Source organism: Brassica rapa, chromosome A01 (assembly GCF_000309985.2).
Source record: "Brassica rapa cultivar Chiifu-401-42 chromosome A01, CAAS_Brap_v3.01, whole genome shotgun sequence".
Classification (NCBI taxonomy): Eukaryota; Viridiplantae; Streptophyta; class Magnoliopsida; order Brassicales; family Brassicaceae; genus Brassica; species Brassica rapa.
This window is the reverse complement of record NC_024795.2, coordinates 22075880-22091160: the sequence shown is the minus strand read 5'-3', so window position 1 is coordinate 22091160 and position 15281 is coordinate 22075880. Positions and strand designations below refer to the sequence as shown.

At 42.8% G+C, this 15281-nt stretch overlaps 2 protein-coding genes across 2 annotated transcripts in view; one reads left to right on the top strand and one right to left on the bottom strand.

The window, feature by feature from the left end:
- Positions 1–4053: 4053 nt before the first annotated feature.
- Positions 4054–7344, bottom strand: LOC103835230 (beta-glucosidase 19). The gene is made up of 13 exons (XM_009111364.3): positions 7100–7344; positions 6807–6876; positions 6344–6399; positions 6186–6261; positions 6013–6090; positions 5835–5922; positions 5467–5731; positions 5273–5382; positions 4966–5183; positions 4798–4835; positions 4615–4717; positions 4416–4527; positions 4054–4321 (listed from the first exon to the last, which is right to left on the bottom strand). Exons 1-13 carry the CDS (start codon positions 7253–7255, stop codon positions 4105–4107), a joined length of 1587 nt encoding a protein of 528 aa, XP_009109612.1. The 5' UTR covers positions 7256–7344; the 3' UTR covers positions 4054–4104.
- A 577-nt stretch (positions 7345–7921) lies between these two features.
- Positions 7922–15281, top strand: part of LOC103835222 (jacalin-related lectin 36) — a 12807-nt gene continuing 5447 nt past the window's right edge. Inside the window, exons 1-4 of the mRNA XM_009111352.3 lie at positions 7922–8083; positions 8293–8456; positions 8539–9012; positions 9107–9607. Coding sequence (XP_009109600.1) covers positions 8301–8456; positions 8539–9012; positions 9107–9607 — 1131 coding nt within the window. The 5' untranslated portion in view covers positions 7922–8083; positions 8293–8300. The remainder of the gene's footprint in view (positions 8084–8292; positions 8457–8538; positions 9013–9106; positions 9608–15281) is intronic.

The window sequence follows — 15281 nt, the reverse complement described above, 5'->3', positions numbered from 1 at the left end:
TTGTTGAATAAGATGTGGATCATTTCCTGTTACTAGAATGTCATCAACGTAAACGAGGACATAGACCGTAGACTTTCCAAGCTTGAGGATAAACAGAGATGTATCTGAAACAAAGTTAGTGAAGCCAGAGGAGATGAGGAATGTTTGGAGTTCGACATACCAGGCACGGGGAGCCTGCTTCAGACCGTAGACTGCTTTACGAAGACGGCACACATGATCTGGCCTGTCTGGATCAATGAAGCCCGGAGGTTGAGACATGTAGACTTCATCAGTTAGCGTTCCTTGCAAGAAAGCGTTGTTTACATCTAACTGACGGACCGACCAGTTGCAGTTAACAGCGACTCCAAGGACAATGCGTATCGTTGTGGACTTGATCACAGGGCTGAATGTTTCCTCATAATCAAGACCGGGGCGTTGATTGTACCCTTTTGCAACTAGACGACCTTTGGGGCGACGCACGGTGCCATCGGGATTATACTTAGTTGTAAAAATCCAACGACAATCGACGATAGTTACATGAGGTGGAGGATGTGGAACCAAATCCCAAGTGTGGTTTTTGATCTGAGCATTAAACTCATCTGTCGCTGCTAGTCTCCATTTCTCATCTTTAAGGGCTTGGTTTATGGTTGTGGGTTCGGTTTGAGAGGTGAGGTGAGAGGCATATGCATATTTTGTGTTTGGTTTGATGATGCCACGCTTGGCACGAGTAGACATCGAGTGAGTATTTGGTGGTGGTTGTGGTGGTGCGATTTGTGTTTGAGAAGAAACAGAGTTTGTGGGAGAGGGATGAACGTTTGTGGGTGGAGAAGGTGAATTGATTTGGGCCTCAGGGATAGGAGATGGGTTGGTAGTGTTTGGTATGACTGTATTTAGGTTTGTCTGGGCCGTGGGTTGCGGCCCATTTTCATTTGGAGCAGTGGGCTCAGAGGAGGAAGAAACAGAAGCAGATTCAGAGTTTAGAGGCGATACCTGAGTCAACGGAGAGGTTGCCGGCGGCACGGGAACTGACGATGGTGAGTGGGGATGACGGTGAGGATCCGACGACGGGGGGGGGGGGGGGTGAGTCGGTAGCACAGTAACGACCGGGGAAGTGACGTTGTCTGTAGCGGCGAAGGTATCTTCAGGCGAATCAGTCGATGATGGAGAAGAGGCAAACGGAAACGTGTTCTCGTCAAACGTCACATGGCGTGAGACATAGAGACGATCATTAAGATTGTCATAGCAGAGGTATGCACTTTGTGTGGTTGAGTACCCAAAAAAGACGCATCTTGCTGATTTGTTCTGAAGTTTATGTCTCGTGTAAGGTTTCAGCCATGGATAACACGAGCATCCAAAAACTCGGAGTTTCTGGTAGTTAGGGACGGTTCCAAAGAGCTTCGAGAATGGTGATTCCATGGCTAGTAGGGGTGTCGGCATCCTGTTGATGAGATAGACAGAGACCGCGAAAGCAAATGGCCAGAATGTGGTTGGAACTGAAGCTTTAGACATCAAGGTCATTCCGGTTTCAACGATATGCCTGTGTTTGCGCTCAGAGATCCCATTGTGCTCAGGGGTGTGAGGAGGAGATGTGAAGTGTGAAATGCCTCTCGACTGAAAGTATTGTTTCAACGCCACAAATTCACCACCATTGTCGGAGTAAAAGGTACACACTCTCGTCTGGAAGTGATTCTCAACTAGATTGATGAAGGCTATGAGTGTTTCTTTAACTTGTGATTTTTGTCGTAGAGGAAACAGCCATGAATATCTAGTGAAATGATCAATAACAACTAGATAGTATTTGGAATTATCGGTTGATAAAATAGGAGAGCTCCACACATCAGAATAAAGATAATGAAAAGGTCGTGTAGAGACAATTGTAGATTGATAGAAAGGGAGCTTATGGCTTTTATTAATGTAGCAATCATTGCAGGAAACAAGTTTTTGGGAGGGTAAAGAAACAGGAAAAGAAAAGTTTGAAATCACTGAATTTAAGATAGAAGAAGATGGGTGACCCAAACGAGAGTGCCAAGATGTAATTGTTGCTTTTGAGCTCGGAGTTGTAGCTGCCGTATTGACTTGAGGCACACGTAGAGGCCACTCATAGAGTTCATTCTTGGCTGTGCCGGAGAGCAACTGGACCCCCGTTGTCAGATCCTTCACCTGAAAAGCCGAGGGAAAAAATTCCACAGATACGCCATTAGTGTTACATAGTCTATAAACCGAGATGAGATTCTTGTGTATGTTTGGAACATATATGACTTTATGTAAATCTAATGGACGAGAGAGGGTAGAGAGAGTTGTGGAACCAGTTTGTTGGATTGGGACAATAGAGCCATTTGCAACCATGACTCCATTTGCTCCATTGTAGGGTTGATGAAGTGACAGATTGGCGAGGTCGGAGGTGATGTGGTGCGTGGCGCCACTATCCATCAGCCAATTCGCAGTGTTGTATGGAGAGGCAGCCGTGTAGTTGGCACGCGGGTTCCAGGGCATGAAGGGACTTGGCTGCTGTTGTGCTGTTGAGGCTTGAAAGCTCTGCAGCTGTGCACAACGCTTGGCACTGTGGCCTTGAACTCCACAGATCTGACAGCGCCCAAGGTACGGTCGCGGACTCCTTGAATCTTGACGCTGATTCTGTTGTTGAGTGTTGTGCCATGGTTGTTGATAGGACTGGTTTGACCCTTGACCATTGTTTCTTGACTTGTACTGATTCTTGTAGTTATTGTTGTTGTTGCCGCCTCTGTTTTGAGCGAGGTTGACCGTCACAGGCGCCGGAGTTGTTATGGAATCAGCAGTGAGGAGGAGCTTTGCTTCATAGTTGAGAAGTCTCTCATGAAGTTCGGTAATGGAGGGAGGAGCATCGCGGCTTTCAACTTGATCAATGACTTGCTTGTAGTCATCAGACAGACCCTCAAGTATGAGATCAATCTGATCTTCATGATCAACAGGTTTGCCAAGGATAGCAAGCTGGTCGAGACGAGTGGTGATGCCTTGTAGGTAGACATCAATCGTTTTGTTCTCTTTTCTCCAATTTTTGAGCTGTTTGATGTGGCCACGGCTAGGTTTAGCATATGTCGAGGCGAGAGTAGTCCAAGCCTCCAAAGCGGTTGTGGCACGAGACACAAGCGGCTGGAGCGGTGGAGAGATCGCACCGATTAAGGCGCTGTAGATCAACTTATCCTGACGTTTCCAGAAGGTATACGCCGGATTGACAGAGACCTGATCATCAGTGGTCACTGTGGCTGGAGGAACCGTAATGGAGCCATCAACATAGCCCGCAAGGTCATATCCATCCAGCAGAGCATGGATCTGAAGACTCCACATGAGGTAATTTGTGGCAGTAAGCTTAGAGACATTTGACATATTGAGCGTGAGGAGATTTTGAGTGTTTGTGTTGTTGATTTCAGTGACAAAGGTGGGAGAGGTGTTAGCGGAAGAGCTCATGGTGATTTGCACGAAATGAAAGTGGGAGAAAAAAGAAAAGAAAAAATTTTATTAGGTGTAGGATCGTGTAGCTCTTGATACCATGTAAATGGTGAATCTTATATATTACAGAGAAGGTACAGAGTAGCTTATATACATGATGAGAGACTAGGGTTTATACGAAGTAGTTAATGTACAGAATATTTACTATCCTTAAGCTATGAAGATTCTCATATCAATCATTTATATGATTGATCCTTAATATATTGCACCAGTAGTAAAAATTATATAGTGACACGCGAGTACGTAGATTTCTCTTCTTTTTTTTGGTGGTAAAATAGATTTCTCTTCTTTCTTTGGTGGTTATCAGAATTATCAGTTCTAAGCTTTATTTCCAAGTGGATGCATGGCAAATTTATTATCAGAGTTTAATCAACTTGAATGCAGTAGGTACGAACATGGAAATACTGATAATGACACGACTAGTACTCTAGTAACATATTCTTGCAAGCATAAGGAAGTTTTGGATTTCGGAGGTATACACATATTTGGGTATAGTAACCCATGTTTCTTTATTGAAGAGACTTCTAATTACATTGCACCAGAAACTAAACAACATGAGAAGAACTCCAACACAAACTCATTCTTCTTTTATTTTCCCACGTGGCTAAAGCTTTGAGAGATCATGTAGAGAAGTTGATTCTAGAGCTCCTCGCTGAACGTCGACTTGGATGATTTCTGTTTTAGGCCCGGTTTGAGGAATTCAGAGAACCATTTTGCAGATTCTTTCTCCATACGAGTCAAGTTGTTCTGGAAGTCGATGTAATAGAGACCAAACCTAGCTGTGTACCCGTCTTGCCACTCGAAGTTGTCCATTAATGACCACACGAAATAAGATGTAACATTCACCTTGTCTTCACTACAAGATACAACAAGGATCAAATATGTAAATGGGAAAACAACATGTATAATTAAACATCATTGCCTACCACAAATTATTTAATTGATCTCACCATATAGCCTGATGTAGGGCCAAAAGATGCCTCTGGTGATAGTATTTCCTGTTGTGGTCATTGAGAGCAACGCTATGATCTGTATCTTTCTCGCCAAGGTCCTCTCCATAACCTATAAAAAATAGGAAAATTCAATAAACATAATAAAAATATTAAATTCATACTATAATTAAAAAGCATTTCAAATATTGAGAAAAACCATTCTCAGTAATTATGATCTCAGGGTTGCCATATCTGTCCTTTATGTATTTTACAAGCTTCCTCAAACCCGCCGCGTATACAGCCATCTTAGCAGTGCTGGGCTACAAAATATAGAAGAAAGGATAAAGTAATTAAAATGTAATTTAGAACTACATAAGGTTATTAAGAAGCAAGTGTCAACCTGGCTACCAATCTTAACGGATCCATCAACAGTCTTGGCTGAACATGTAAAAAGAGCAAATAAAATTATTTATTGAATGAACAATATGTAATATTCTTACCTGCATAGATTTTCACTCATACGTAAATAGCAATCTACTTATAATACGTGAACATGAATGAATCTTACGTTCAAACTCGACTAGAGAATCTGTAGCCCAAGATGGTTGCCGATAATCAGGCTTTTCGCTTGCCTTTGCATAGAAGGAACTGTAATAGTTTATTCCCACGAAGTCAGCTGACCCTTTCAGTTTTGCCTTTTGGGCTTTTGTAAATTTGGGCAATCTAGCTCCGACCGCATCTTTCATACTTTGAGGATAATCTCCGTACGTCGTAGGATCCAAATGCCTGAAGAGCATCATGATTCGTACATTTGAATGTGTATATATACATACAGAATGACAAAATATCAGGAACTGATGATTTCGTATGTTTACCAGCCCATGATGAAGTCAAGCACACGGTCTACGGTACGTTGACCTCCCTCCACATCTTCTGGTTCAAACCAAGCCGGGCTATGAGCAATCCCGATTTTACCACCTTTGCACTTTTAAGAATCGAAAAACCAAAATAAATGAGAAATTAAAGAATAAAAAATTCAGTTCACTCGTCTTTTGTTTTGTTTTTTCACCTTCTCGCACTTTCTGAAAGCGTCAACTGCTTCAGCGTGACTGACGAGAAGATTGTGACTAACGACATAAGCCTCGAATCCTGACCGTCCATCTTGGCAAAGATGTCCAAAGTCTTTGATGTACGGAGAACAACGTCCCGGTGCTTTCTTCCCAACGTCGTAGCCTGAACGGCTAAAGACCCATGGCTCGTTGAACGTAATCCAGTTTTTCACTTTGTCCCCATATTCGTGGAACGTGAAATTTGCGTACTCCACAAAATCCGGCCTATATATATATTCGCAATTTAAGGAAAGAGTATACGGTATTGATGTTGTTTGCGTACATTAGAGAATGTAAAAATGACTGAGAGACAAGTAAAAAAGCTTACACTACACGTTCGCTCAAAAAGCCACCGTACTCATCTTCCAAATCGGCGGGCATGTCCCAGTGGAAAATCGTTACTAGTGGTGTTAGGTCTGAAAGAACAGTGAAGAGTTAGTTTTTCAGTTACACTATACATTGATACTATAAATTAAAATGAAGAAGACAGTGAGAACATATGTGACCATTTTTAAGGAGCTCGTCTATAAGGTCGTGGTAAAACTGAACTCCTTCTTTGCTTATTCCTTTCTCCATCCTCCCATCTGTTATATTAATCAATTTCCAGCTGTTATTACAACTAATTCGGAATTTTTTATGCCTATTTTTATTTATTAAAAAGTCATATGTTTTAACTTACGGGGAAATATTCTTGGCCATGCAATGGATAGTCTAAAAGCATCAGTGTTCAGCTTTTTCATCAACTTGATATCCTCCTGTTGAATTTCACGGTTACTAAACATAAGTTTATAAAGTAGAGATTTTAACTGGAGAGAGAGGCAGGAAGACGGAGATTACCCTGAAACGATGGTAGAAATCGACAGCTACATCAGCATTGTGATTCTTAACTCTATCTGCAGTTTTCATATTAAGAAATGATATATGAGTGAACTTTCTAATAGTGGTCGAGGTAACTTTTTTCAAGTGTAGCTCTGTTTGTCTTGTTAGATGACACTGTTTACTATCTAGGTTTAATCTATAAGAATAAAATCTTACTACACAAACTAAGGTTTTTTGTATCAAGTACAGGATAAGGTCAAACAGATATTATCTCGTTTATACGACAGCTTAAACAACAACAACACAACCACAACAGATTGAAACGACAAGATCCTAATTTAAGAGATGGATACGGCCATGCGCAGGAGGCCCTGTCTAAGAGCAACTTTAGTGAAGAGTTCTGAACTTTAGATATATACGCATATATATACATATTTATATATGTTCCGTGGTAAAAATTAATGGTAAAAGAGAGACATACGAGGAAATTTCTTAGTATAGATATCCCACAGGCTTGGTCCTCTGCAACCTTCATTTACTGCACCTTCAACCTATTTTCACCACATAGATACATTACATCTTTAGTAATTAGATGTGTTTCAGGAAGAGTATATACATATATATATATATCTTTATTAGTTAATACTCCCTCCATTATAAATTGAGTGTTGTTTTATTATTGAATTTAGTCAAGGGAAACTTTCAATGACTTAAATAAAAAATCTTGACAAAAATAATTTTATCCTAACTTGTAGGAAGCTTCTCTATATATACCTGATAGGATGCGGTTGCGGTACCAAACATGAACCCCTCCGGGAAACTTGCACGACTAAGGGTTTCAGTCTTAGGGCAAACAGGTCCTTCTTCGGCCCTGGTAGGAGAGCCGACAAGAGTTACGAGCAAAAGTAACCCCAAGAGAGGAAACTTCATTGTTGATATACTTTGTACAAGCTCACGAGTTTCTTTCTTGATAAACGTTTAAAACAGTGGAAGACTATGGTTAATGGAATAGATATGTAGAAGGGGAATATCTTCGTTTTATACACATATATAAGTAGCAACGATCGAGTGATGAATTCCATGGCCGAAAATTGTATCTGTAGGCCGCCAAGTGTCTTAATCACGCTGTTACATGCACAATGAAATTTTTAAGTCCAAGTGTCTCGTTCGCTCTCACTGTTGCATGCACATTGATCATCTGTCTGTTGTTGTCTTCTTTTTCTCTTGCATAAGATTCGTAGGTGTATGTCAAATATTTCTTACATCTAGATGTTAGGGTTAAGTGTATGATTCTTTAGAAGCACATCTGGATGCCAGTGTCTTTATTACACTGTTACATGCAAATTGAGTTTTTGAAGGCGAAGTGTGTCTTTAGCTCTCACTACTGCATCCACATTGATCATTTGTCTGTTGTTGTCTTCTCGTTTTCCGGCGTAAGATTCGTATGTATATGTGGAATATTTCTTACATCTGGCATGTTAGGGTTAAGTGTATGATTCTTTAGAAGTACATGTGGATATTAAGGCCAAGTGTTCGATTTTGAAGGGTTATAAGTGGATATTGCATAGATTTCAACAAGTGGAACAATAGTCATACAGAGTAACGTGTGATCTTTAGGACCACAAACTTGGTTTTGAGATATCGCCTATCCAATGTGCATCTCTGTGTATATAAAAGCACTTGCATTCATCTTCATCAGTACCACACCAGCTCTCTTATCTTTTTCTATTATCTATCAAAAAATAAAATAAAACAGAGGTATTCTCTCTTTCAAATGCTCGAAAATAAATGTCCATGTTTTTGGTTAATTGCTATCTGTTATGAAAACGATATAGATTCCATCTGATATTTTTGGTTGATTGCTATCTGTTATGAAAAATATATAGATTCCATCTGATATGTAAAAAGTACGTACGATATTTGTTCAATGATGAAATAAATAACATTTGGCACTCTTAATGGGTCAGATACAACTATGGCGGCCGCAACAATGTCTTGGGACGATGGGAAGCACATGAGGGTGAAGAGAGTTCAGGTTACATATGAAGATGTTATCAAGTCCATAGAGGCCGAGTATGACGATGACCAAAATCCTAAGCGTCATGGCACTCCTGGCAAAAAATCTGACGGCGTTAGTACTCACCATATAATATATGTATAAAGCGATTATTAAATATTTTAATAATTAAATTGTAATGTTTTAATTTTTGTAGGTGAGCTTGAGCCCAGACGAGTACATAACAGATGTTACTGGCTACTACAAAACTACTGGGAATGAAGATGCTATAGCAGCGTTGGCTTTTAAGACCAACAAAACCCAGTATGGTCCTTACGGAAACAAAACACAGAACCAATTCTCCATCCATGCACCCAAAGATAACCAGATCGCTGGTTTTCAAGGAATTAGCAGTAATGTTCTCAATTCCATTGACGTCCACTTTGCTCCCTTACCGTCGTCTTCCCCTTCTGATTCCTCAACCCTATCGTCGGCTAGTCAAGCAAACAAAGTGGATGCTCAAGGTGGAAAAGGGGGAACATCATGGGATGATGGTGCTCATGACCATGTAAGAAAAGTGTACGTTGGACAAGGCGAGTCTAGTGTCTCTTATGTCAAATTTGAGTACGAGAAGAACGGTAAAAAGGAAACACGCGAATACGGAAAGAAGACCTTGCTCGGAGCAGAAGTGGTTTGTGTTCATTTTATTTAATTTGTCATAACTATGAATTACGAATCCATTTAGACTTTATTGAAAAGATAATCTATTTGAAATCTTTGTATAGTTTGAGGTTGATCCAGACGACTACATCACATCAGTTGAGGTGCAATCCGACAGGATCTTTGGGCAAGACACAGATGTTATAACCTGCTTAATCTTCAAAACAGCTAAGGGAAAAACCTCACCGCCCTTTGGACTAGAGGGTGCGCAGAAATATGAACTCAAGGACAAGAATGGTGGAAAACTTGTAGGATTCCATGGACGAGCAGGCGAAGTTCTTCATGCTCTAGGAGCATATTTCGCTCCTTCGTCAAGTACTTCTTCTGGTGGTCGTACTTCTTCGAGCACTCAGCCAGCTGGATCAGCTGCCGGTGCCAAAAAACTAGAGGCAAAAGGTGGTAATGCGGGAAACCCATGGGACGATGGTCCTCATGATGGTGTTAAGAAAGTGTACGTAGGTCAAGGCGAATCAGGGGTATCGTACGTCAAGTTCGTCTACGAGAAGGACTCTAAGGAGGTCCCTGGAAATGATCATGGAAAAAAGACACTTCTTGCACCTGAAGAGGTCAAATATATAAATACAAGAGAATCATTTAGCTCTAACGTCGATGCAACACATTTTTAAAAATGTTTTACGTTAAATCTTGTGTTTTTTTAACTAAGAACAACGCGCCTCACGCGCCTTTGGAAAAATCCTCTCAAGCTGAGGTCGACCTCTTTCCTCCTCCACCGTCGTTCTCAGCGGCGACGGACCTTACCCGCCACCATGGCAAAGAAAAAACCCCGCAAAAAGCCGGCTCCTACCCGGAATTCTCCATCCTCCTCTCCACTGAAGGTCTCTGTTCCCCCAATTGAAGATCCGGTGCCTGAGTTCAACCCAGCCACTGTGCTTGATTTACCAAGCCCTTCTCTTGGAAACACAGACTGTGAAGTCACTCTATCCCCGTCCCTGCCCACTGAGCTTGATGTTCATCTCGATCTGGTCTCTGACGCGGAACCCCCATCCTCTGAAACCCTAGCTACAGTGTCCTGTGATGTCCCTGTAGTTAAAGAAGGTACTGCCGTCCTCGCGGTTCAAGCTAGTGCGGAAAAGGTTACAATTGTCTCCTCATCCGTCCCCGAGCAGTCTATCACTCCGGTCACTTCCTCTGTTCCCGACCAGACGAAAGCTCCGTCTGCCTCTGTTGAGCAAGCTAAGTCACCAGCTGAAATATGGAAGGGCTTTGTCAAACCCACGCAAATCAAACTTCAACCGAAAGAAACACCATTTATATTGGAATCTGGTGAAGCGTGTGTTACTATCCCGAACTCGGTGGTGGAGAAGAACAAGAAAGCTTGGGATACTTCATTATTGGTCAATTCTACGAAGAAGCCCCAGCTCGAGGTGCTGTACATGCCATTGCTAATGGTATTTGGAGCAATCAGAGAAGGGACATTTCAGTATCCAAAATGGAAGGGAACTCTTTCCTATTTCGTGTGCCTTGTCCTAACGCTCGACGCAGGATACTCAGACAAAACTTCTGGCAGATAGATGGCCAAACAATGTTTGTTGCCAAATGGGCTCCGGGCTTGCAGCAAGTAAAGCCGGAACTTGAAATGGTGCCTGTGTGGCTAGAGTTCACGGGAGTTCCGCTCCAGTTTTTCAACAGTGATGCTCTCCAAGAGATTGCAGGCATAGTGGGTCACCCAGTCTGCTTGCATCCTTCGACAGAGAACCTCACAAACATTGAAGTAGCGAAGGTCTACACAGTCATTGACCCGAGGAAGCCTCTCCCGGCCTTTGTTAATGCGAGATTCCAAAATGGTGATACTAGGAGAATCTCTGTAACGAGCCCATGGCTGCCCTCTCAATGCACTTTCTGTAAGAAGCTAGGTCACACCATCTCACGCTGCAAAGCTGCTCCGAGAACCTGTGCTGCTTGCAACTCAGTTAGGCATACCACTGAAAATTGTCCGAGAGGTCTTAACTTGCCCCCGAAGGATAAAGGGAAGGCGCCTATAAAGAGTCTGCTGCCTATTGTTTCCCTGAACAAGAGAGAGTCTACTCCCAAGCAGGTGTATAGGGAAATTCAGAAGAAAGCAAATGTTCCTTCTCATTCTGTATTAGCTCGGGATTCCGTCGCTAATGCAGCAGCCGTGATTAAGGAAGCCGAAACAAATAAAGATCCCTCTTCGGTTTCGAAAGACGGGCTCACGGTTACCACAGTTCACGACCTCAATATAGGCCAACTCTATGTTGATCTCTCAGGATCTCCGGGCTTCTCTCTCATCGCCTCATCATCCTCCGGTGAATCATCCTCGGAACGGGACTCTACTTCTGGTGATGAGGACAACACAGGGGATTCCCAGGATGAATTCATAGAAGTCATCTCTAAGCGCTCTAAGAAGCAACTAAAGGATAAGGAGAAGTCAAGAGCTAGGGTTAGAGGCCCTCAAATCCTCTAAATTTTGCCTATTTTTATGGATATTTTTTGTTGGAACATAAGAGGTTTCAATGATTCTGTAAAGCGGAGAGGTTTTAGAAAATGGTTCAAAAAACACAAACCTATATTCGGTGGTCTCATTGAGACGCATGTACAGCCGGCTAAAGCATCGACTATAGTATCGCGTACGCTTCCGGGTTGGTCTTTTGCTAATAACTATGAGTTCTCTGATCTCGGGAAGATATGGCTTCTATGGCACCCATCGGTTCATGTCGCAGTCATCTCGAAATCTCTACAAGTTGTTACCTCTCGGGTTAAGCTGCCATCGCTCAACTCCGAGTTTATTGTCTCGATGGTCTACGGCTCTAACTGTGCTATTGAAAGGCGTCAGTTATGGTTGGAACTTGAAGCTACTGCTAATAATCCTGTTATTGCGTGTTCTCCTTGGCTCATTCTTGGTGATTTCAATGAAATCATTGCTACTTCTGAGCATTCGAATGAAGCAAACATTGCCATAACTAGAGGAATGCGTGAATTTAGGGAATGTCTCATCCGCTGTGATCTTTCAGATCTTCCCTACCGTGGAAATTCTTTTACTTGGACGAACAAGCATGTTTCTAAGAAGCTGGACAGGATTCTGGTCAATGATATTTGGCTGCAAACATTCCCCGACTCCCTCGCGGTCTTTGGTAAACTAGGAATCTCTGACCACACTCCCTCGTGCCTATTCATGGATCAGTTTAGGCCCAAGCAGAAGCGTCCGTTCAAATTTTTTGCTCACCTAAACCAGCACCCGGAGTTCTCAGATATCATAAGGGGTTGTTGGCATGGTTTTGCTTTTTCTGGTTCTCGTCAGTTAGCTATCTCAAAGAAGCTTAAAGAGCTAAAGCCGGTCATCAGATTTTTTGCTAAAGAAAATTATTCAAATCTGGAAAAACGAGTGGTGGAGGCTTTTGAAAATCTCTCTCTTTGTCAGCAACTCACTCTTGCTTCCCCCTCTCCCTCAGCAGCTACAGCAGAAGAGGAAGCTCACCGTAAATGGCTGGAGTTAGCTAAAGCAGAAGACTCTTTTCTCAGACAGCGTTCAAGAATTCAGTGGACGTCTTTTGGAGATGCAAGCACAGCTTTTTACCATAGGTCTATAAGGACGAGAAGGGACCAGAACCAGATCGATTTCTTCATTGATAACAATGATAATATCATTGACTCCCTGGAGGGCGTTAAGGCACATGCTGTGTCGTACTTCAGTTCGCTTTTGGGTAGCTCTGATCATCACACATCCTCATCACCCCAAATCATCTCAGACCTCGTCCCCTTCAGATGTTCACAAGAATCTGCAAATGCGCTAAACGCTCCCTTCACCGCTTCAGATATTCAGCAGGCCTTCCTATCCCTCCCAAAGAGTAAGGCTCCGGGTCCGGATGGTTACCCAGGAGAATTTTTTCAAGCAAATTGGGCTGCAGTGGGAAAGGATATGATCGATGGGGTCAATGAATTTTTCGCCTCAGGATGTCTCCTTAAGCAATGGAACGCAACCATCATCTCCCTAGTGCCTAAGAAGACGAACGCCTCACGTATCTCTGATTTCAGGCCTATATCTTGCTGCAACTCCGTTTATAAGGTCATCTCTAAACTTTTAGCAAATAGGCTAAAAACGGTTTTGCCGCAGATTATATCAAACGTGCAATCAGCTTTCCTTCCGGGCAGATTATTGGTGGAAAATGTTCTCCTGGCTACTGAATTGGTTCAAGGATACAACTGGAAATCCATATCGAAGCGGTGTATGCTTAAAGTTGATCTCAAGAAGGCCTTCGATACTGTGAATTGGGAGTTCATATTGAACACTCTTGAAGCCTTGGGTTTTCCTCCTTATTTTCGTCACCTGATCCGACAATGCATTACAACTACTAGATTCTCTGTGGCCATTAATGGTGAATTGTGTGGATACTTCAAGGGATCTAAAGGGCTGAGGCAGGGAGACCCCCTTTCTCCTTATCTTTTTGTACTGTGCATTGAGGTATTTTCACAGCTACTGAACTCTAAATATGCTGATGGTGCGATTGGCCACCATCCTAACGCGGTTAACCATGTGTCTCTCACCTCGCCTTTGCTGATGATAATAATGGTATTCTTTGATGGTGAGCGGTCTTCCCTGCAAAACATCTCTAACACGTTTGATACTTTCTCGGGATGGTCTGGCCTTGAATTGAACAGGATGAAAACAGAGCTTTATACTGCAGGCTTTGACTCAGAATGAAACCTACGAACTCTCAGGTCTTGGCTTCACTCTAGGGTCTCTACCTGTTCGTTATCTCGGGCTTCCTCTTATGCATCGTAAGCTACGGCTTCCAGACTACAGACCACTCATTGACAAGATTACCGGCTGCTTCTCTTCATGGTCTAACAGAGCGCTTTCTTACGCTGGGCGAAGAGAATTGATATCTTCAGTTATCTATGGTATCATAAATTTCTGGACATCTGCGTTTATCCTACCGAAAGGATGTCTGAAGCGCATCCAGAGTTTGTGTTCTATGTTCCTATGGAGTGGAAAGATCTCTGGCCCGGTCCAATACAAGTCGCCTGGACCACTGTCTGCCTCCCAAAGGCTGGATTAGGGGGATTCTACTACGGGACTTTGGTCTCTGGAACAAAACGTTATGTTTAAAACTGCTGTGTGGTTGCTATTTGCAAATGGCGCCTCTCTTTGGGCGACCTGGATGAAATCAAATAGGATCAAGGATGAAAGTGTCTGGAGCTGCGATGTAGATAAAGCAAAATCTTGGACTTTGGCGTGCTCTCCTCCACCTGCGGTACTTGGCCTCTCGATTCTTAAGGGCTCAGGTGGCAATGGGTCGACTGATCAGCTTCTGGTGGGATATTTGGACACCTTTCGGTAAACTGATTGAATACTTCGGACCTGATGGTCCTCGAGAGCTGTCTATCCTATTCAGGCCTCCATCTCCGCCGCTTGCAACTCTGAGGGGTGGCTCGTACGCGGGGCAAGTCGCCTGCTGCTGAGACGCTTCAGATTTTCCTTACCACGATTCCACTTCCCTCCCTTGTGAGTGAAAATGACTCCTTCGTTTGGCATGTTAACGACACTGCTCTAGAAAGGTTCTCGGTCAAACGAACTTGGGAAGTCCCTGCGTCACAGAGCTCCAACACAACCTTGGTCCTCTTATATCTGGTTCAAAGGTGCGATACCCGCCATTCCTTCAATATGTGGCTAGCTCAGCTTGACAGGCTACCCACAAGAGCTCGTCATCCCAATGGAGCACCAACATCCCATCATCTTGCTGCCTCTGTAATATCTATACAGAAGACAGAGACCATCTCTTCTTTCGCTGTGAATGGAGTGCTGATCTCTGGAACATCTGTCTGTGCAGAATGGGATACTCCTTTGGGGGGTTCCACACGTGGTTAGCTTTCTCGAATGGCTTAGCCTGCGTGACATAATTGTTCCTAGGTTACTCAAGCGTCTAGTGGCCTCTGCAAACTATCTACTCAATTTGGTCTGAAAGGAACAAGCGCTATCATGATAACATATCATCGTCTCCAACAACCATCTTCAAACTACTAGACCGTTTCATTAGAGATGCAATTCTGTCCAAGAGGAATCAAAAAAACAGAGCTGCGGACTAATGCAACACTGGCTTTCTAGGGAGTGAAATTCTTGCTCTTCCTCTCATATGCTTTACCTTGTTTTTATTATTTTTGCCAAGGTAAGGGTTAAACCATAGTATGAAACAACCGATTGTAATAATTTACAAACTCTACCCATTTTAATGGAATTCACATTTTGGCAAAAAAAAAAAT